The sequence below is a fragment of the Nicotiana attenuata genome, chromosome 8 (assembly GCF_001879085.1).
Source record: "Nicotiana attenuata strain UT chromosome 8, NIATTr2, whole genome shotgun sequence".
In the NCBI taxonomy this organism is placed as follows: domain Eukaryota; kingdom Viridiplantae; phylum Streptophyta; class Magnoliopsida; order Solanales; family Solanaceae; genus Nicotiana; species Nicotiana attenuata.
Window position 1 is genome coordinate 38,913,987 of NC_031996.1, and position 5,886 is coordinate 38,919,872.

A 5,886-nucleotide genomic window follows, 5' to 3' on the forward strand; every position below is an offset into this window, starting at 1 on the left:
CACCGTTAGGGGTAAAATAGAAAATTTAAAATTACTTTCTTTTCAAATACAAAATGGTGTCATTCTTTTTGGAAAGGACTAATAAAGAGATGGTGCTACATAAAATATACTGGCTGGAGTAATTACTTAGGTTAAAGCATAAAGGTAAAACTGCCGTTCATGAAATTAAGTTAAATATGTCAGAAAGACTGAAAGAGTCATTCCTTCAGGGACATCCAATAAATTTGAAAAAGAAAAAGAGGATTGGATTTGCCCTTGCGCAAAGATGACACGCACAACTCAGTTTCAGAAAGAGTCTGAAACTAATACATTAGAAACCATAAACGGTTCAGAAATCTAGTCTTCCACCAAATAAGCCTACTAACTTTCATTATGTAAAAAGTCTAACACACAAAAAATGAGCAGTAATATAGAAGTTCACTATAAATCTGAATACAAATTAAATGCATGAAGATTGATTTTGTGGAAAAAAAAAAGACAAGTAATAATGCCATGAGGAAGAGAAGCACAAGAAAAGCCTGCTTGAAAAAATGAATGTCAAGTCAATTGATTTCATAAACAGCTAAAACCTGCTGCTTAAACTAAGAAATACATCGAACATATAACAGGTAATGCATGATTGCTATGTAATACATGACCGGTCCAGAGGAAAACATAGAACAACTACTACTATAAGCCACAGTTGCAAAAAAGTTGGGATCCATACACAAATTTGGAAAATAAATGTTCAGAGAGACAAGTGTCCTTACCTTTGCTAATTCTCTTACTCCTTCAGCATATTGTTCTTTCTGTAGCAATGCAAGACCTAGCATGTAGTGCGCCTGTCAAATCATTATTATCTTTAGAGAGCTCAGAATTTCTAGGTCCACAAGTTTAGAAAGGCTAAAAGTTTCAGAGAATTAACAAGAGATTTGAAACAATTTAAACATGATTCCATTTAGGGTTCTATCGACACTCTAACAAGCTAAATTTAATTTCAAAAATTTTGAACTTACAGGTGCCTCAATTTGTACACTTAATTTACTAATGAACAATTCTCAGAAATAACAAGAATTAATAATGATAATAATAATAGTTCCAGTGAATATTTTCCCAGTATTGTTTTTGACAAATGGCAAGAAATGCTCATTACAAGCAGCTTATGCTCAGGCTGAGACGTCCTGCAAAAAACCTCTTATCCCTTTCCTTTCCTATTTCAGTAAATTTGCGGCATGATTCAAGCTAGTTATTGTAATCATCACAGATTAGAAAAAATGGGAAAAGGAAATATGAACGTTGATGGAGAGATTAGATGAAATCATGAAAACACCAATGTGAATTCATAAATAGTACAAGTAGTTAGACCTTAACAGAAGTGTGATCGAGCAGAATAGCCTCCCTACAATCTTCCTCTACTCTGGTCCACTCACTATAAACCAAAAATGACGATGACAAATGAACATTCATAAGAAATCACAAAAAAATCCAAAAGAATATAATGTTGTGAGCACGTACTCGCGTTTCCGATAGCACAAAGCGCGATTGGTCCAATATATGGGAACATTAGGGCACAAAGTAATAGCCTATAAAATCCATTCAGAAATTTAGAAAATAAATGGATGAAAAATAAGATTTAAAAGCCAAAAAAGAATAGAGCTCTCTCACCTCGGTGTAGGCATCGATGGCAGCGGCAAATCGATTTTTCTGGAAGTAATTATTGCCATCTTGTTTCAGTTGTTCCGCTTGTTTGGCCGCCGCAGAGGGAGCCACTATTGGTGACATTTCTCCACTCGAAACCCTATCTTTCTTTTCAAGGACAAAATTCTCTGAAGATATGGACTACTTTTTGTTAATGTAATCACGAATGGATTATAGATATGACTTTGAAATTGAAATGAGAAGAAGGAAGCATTGTTTTTGGGAGGGAAAGTGAACAAGGGGTATTTTTGGTGAAAACGACATGAGAATCCGTTCCCTCGCGAAGTTTCAGGAACATTCCATAATTAATTTGACTATTCGGGAGCATTGATAATATGACCTATCGTAGTGCCGTCATTTGATAGTTCTAGCCTATTCTGCCGGTTAATCCAATTTTGAAACTGCCCACGTTTAGGGAAAGTCGAAACCGAAAATTCAAGATATTTGGTATTTGGTATTCGGTATTCGGTATTAGGTATTAGTTTTAGATACATGCCATATTCGGTATTTAAAATAGCAAAATATCGATACAGTATCAAAATACATATTAAGTTACATAATATTCATATTATTGATTATAACATAAATATTAAAGTTCTAAATTTTACTTACTGTTATTTTTAGAGTTCTCTTTAAACTTTATCACCTTTTTTACCTTTCCCTTTTTACTTTAGTTGCTTACGTACGTTTCAACCTTTTTCCGTCTAGGTTAAGCATTTTTGGTTTTTTCCCACTATATTATAATGATTTCATTTTCGTATTTGTGAATAAACTACGTAAGAATATTACAATCTATGGCTTTATGCATTATTGAATATTCGAGCCGAACAAACCGAAGATATCAAACCTAATAAACTGAAACTAAAAGGAGAAACGAACCACACCGAATTAAATTAGGTATGGTATTGGTATAAAGAAATAAATACTGAAATTACCAAATCGAAATATCTAAATATCGTAATGTACTGACCGACAAACACCCCTACTCATGTTGGTTGCTTAACTATTTTCTTAATTAGTGAAGTTGTTCGCGCGACAATATTTATCAGTACTTTAAGCCATGTATATTGCTTAGATCATCTAACAAATAAAAATATTAAATCCCAAGAAAAGCATGTTTGACCAAGTTTATGGGAGGCCAAAAGCATTTTTTGTCAAAAAAAAAAATAATTTTTGAAATTTTATGGTGTTTGATCAAGAGAAAGAAGTAAAATCAGTTTTTCTACTTTAAGCAATAAACTACAAATTCTAGCTTCTTCCAAGAAACAGTAGCATAAAGTTAAATTTTTTTAAGACAAAAAGATCCTTACCAAAAATTTATATTTCCAGATTATTCCTCGTTAATTTAGCTTTTGTCTTTTACTTTTTGTTTCTAGCATCCAATATTGAATTTTCTTCTTTTTCATCATTCCTATTCTTCTTTTGTTCTTCTTTGAGATAGTTTCTCTATTAGCAATAGATCTCTTCTTTCATATAAGATTAGTCATGGAGTAAATTTTGATTTATACTGAATGATGTATAGGTGACTAGCTTAGTAACTTTATTCAATCTAAAAGGTTGGCTTAGTGCCTTATCTGCCTTTAAGTGAAGGGGCGCATCCACCGAAGATGGCAGCGGGAAAGATGGGAGCACGAACGAGGTAGCTTATGCTTTTTTTCATCCTCACTATTGGCTAATAGAGATTGTCTCTTTATTAACAAAAATATAAAAGTGACTAAAAATGCAAACTTTGTCCGGAAAAACGAGAGTTTTTAGCCAAAATTATCGCTTATCTTTAAGGGTAGGTTCAACTTTGTCCTTTAAATATGACTCTTAGCACCATTTGTCCTCTGAGTTTGCAAAACATAAGCACTTTTAGTCTAAGTAACAGAAAATACTCACTTCTGTTAGAAAACTAACGGACATACCCGCCTCTTTCACCCTCAAAATCAGTCCATTTTCTTTTTTCCACCAGAAAACACGACTCATTCACCTCATAATATCGATCCGGTATTCACATTGTCTCTTGTTCATGACTAATTTCATGTTCGCACTGATGTTTTCAAAAAATATTCGATTGCTTGTTCATTAAATAAATTAACATGTTGTTCATCATCACTATATACTCTATAAATCACTGTTGCATTTAGGTGTGAAGAACTACATGGACTGTTAGTTTGCTGAACCGTTCGTGTGTGTATATATATATTAGATGGTGATTACTTAAATACCAGTAAAAGTTTCAGATTGAAACGGTTTCATTTTCTTATGTGCAAAACTCTTCTTGACAGAATTTAAGAGTCCACCAAACTCTATAGAGAATCAGGTTCTCTATTAGGTTCAACAGAACACACGCACACTGCAGTAAATAAATGATAAGAGGAATTTTATGTGGAAAATTTCCAGCTCAACGGGATTAAAAACCACGACCTACCCTTGTAGGATTGCAACTTCACTACTGAGCAACTTTTAGATTACAGCCTATGCAACATACGAATTAACCTCTTAATCGCTCACTAACTTGTAATACTCTAATACAAGCCACTTTGTAATAACTCTATTACAAAGACTTTACAACTCGACTAACTCTAGCCAAGACTCAAACACAAGGGTTTAAGATTTACAAAGGGTTTCCTACAGAATACTTCTAAACAAGCTAAGTAGGAATTACACTTGAAGAACTATTACAAAGTTACAACTCAACTAAGGACAAACAATAACTTGATGTGGGAACTGGTCCGTAGTTATTTTGTTCTTTGTTCTTGATGCACTTGAGAATTGCTTGCTGGCTGATCAATCACGTGAGAGAGCTGAGTGAATTCTCTAAGTGTTCAAGTGATTCTTGTTTTACCTTCCTTGATGTTAATAATACATGTGTGACATCACTTACACTGATGTAAGCAAGGTAGGTAAAAAGCCTTCCTCAAAAAGTTGACTGTTGCACTGTTCCTGTACTGTAGCGTGTGCAGGCAGCAACTTTTTCAACTGGAGAGTTGACTTTGTACAGTTACCTCGGGAGCTGGTAGCGACCCGTTCCCTCAGTTGTTCCTTCGACTCTGAAGAGTTGAACCATATCCCAAACTGACCTTTCGATCTTAAGGTTTTGAGAATATGTAACACGTTCCCTATCTGGTTCTTGATAGTAAGTTTGTTAGATCATCAAAATATAAAACAAGGTACTTGTAACCTATCCATTTTCCCTTTTTTGATTATGACAAACTCATAATTGAAAATCCCATAAAGAGCCACACAGAACCAGACAGTGAACCAGAAAGACCTTAAGTTTCCCCCTGAATCCCCGAATCTGCATTCCCCCTTAATCAGTGCACATCATAGTACAATCATAAAACAATTATGCAATTATTCTTCCCCCTTGGATCTGTCTGTGTGGCATAGTCACTGTAGGTACCATGCAAGCTCTTTCTCGCGCCATAACCAAGAAATGTTGGAGGTAGGGGTCGATCAAAGTATGACAATGTCTAAAGAACTCTTTCCCCAGTATGATGTCAAAGATATCCATAGCGGTTACGGCAAAGTTTGTCATACCTTTCCAAGCTCCCAATTTGACACCAACTCCATTTGCTACCCCACGAGCATTTTGTACCTCGGCATTCACGGTCTTGACGCGAGAGTTGGTTGGAGCAAGCTTTAATTCTAGTCTCTTTGCGGCAGCCTCAGTCACGAAATTATGAGTTGCTCCAGTATCCACCATCGCACGAGCGGGTGTTGTCACACCTCCTTTTTTACACACCTACCCCGAAGGATAAATGTATAAGGGAGTTTTTCCATTTAAAGTGACATTATTCGAAATGGGATTGTTTATTTATTTTTAGAGTCGCCACTTGGGATAGGATTGGCTTTTGGTGTCCCAAGTCACCGGTTTAATTTAAATCCCAAATCGAGGAAAAATTCGACTTCCTGATTGGAGTCTGCGAATCAGAGATTCTGTGTAAGGAATTCTGTTGACCCGAGGGAAGGTGTTAGGCACCCCCAGATCCCGTGGTTCTAGCACGGTCGCTTAAATTATCATAAATGGCTAAAATCTGGTTTTTATACATATTTAAACCTATAGTGCAATTTTAAGATTATTTACCGCTTTTAGTTTATTTTGTTTTTTACGAAAGTGAACGCCGTTTAAGAGCGTGTTCTGGGATCACGTCACATGAAATGCACCCGGATCCTAAACACCTCTTATTCAACGTTTTGGGATTTGGATTTGGGTTGCATGAA

At 35.3% G+C, this 5,886-nt stretch overlaps 1 protein-coding gene across 1 annotated transcript; it reads right to left on the reverse strand.

The window, feature by feature from the left end:
- Nucleotides 508–2,036, reverse strand: LOC109231859 (E3 ubiquitin-protein ligase CHIP-like). The gene is made up of 4 exons (XM_019397481.1): nt 1,645–2,036; nt 1,495–1,562; nt 1,345–1,408; nt 508–821 (listed from the first exon to the last, which is right to left on the reverse strand). Exons 1-4 carry the CDS (start codon nt 1,759–1,761, stop codon nt 582–584), a joined length of 489 nt encoding a protein of 162 aa, XP_019253026.1. The 5' UTR covers nt 1,762–2,036; the 3' UTR covers nt 508–581.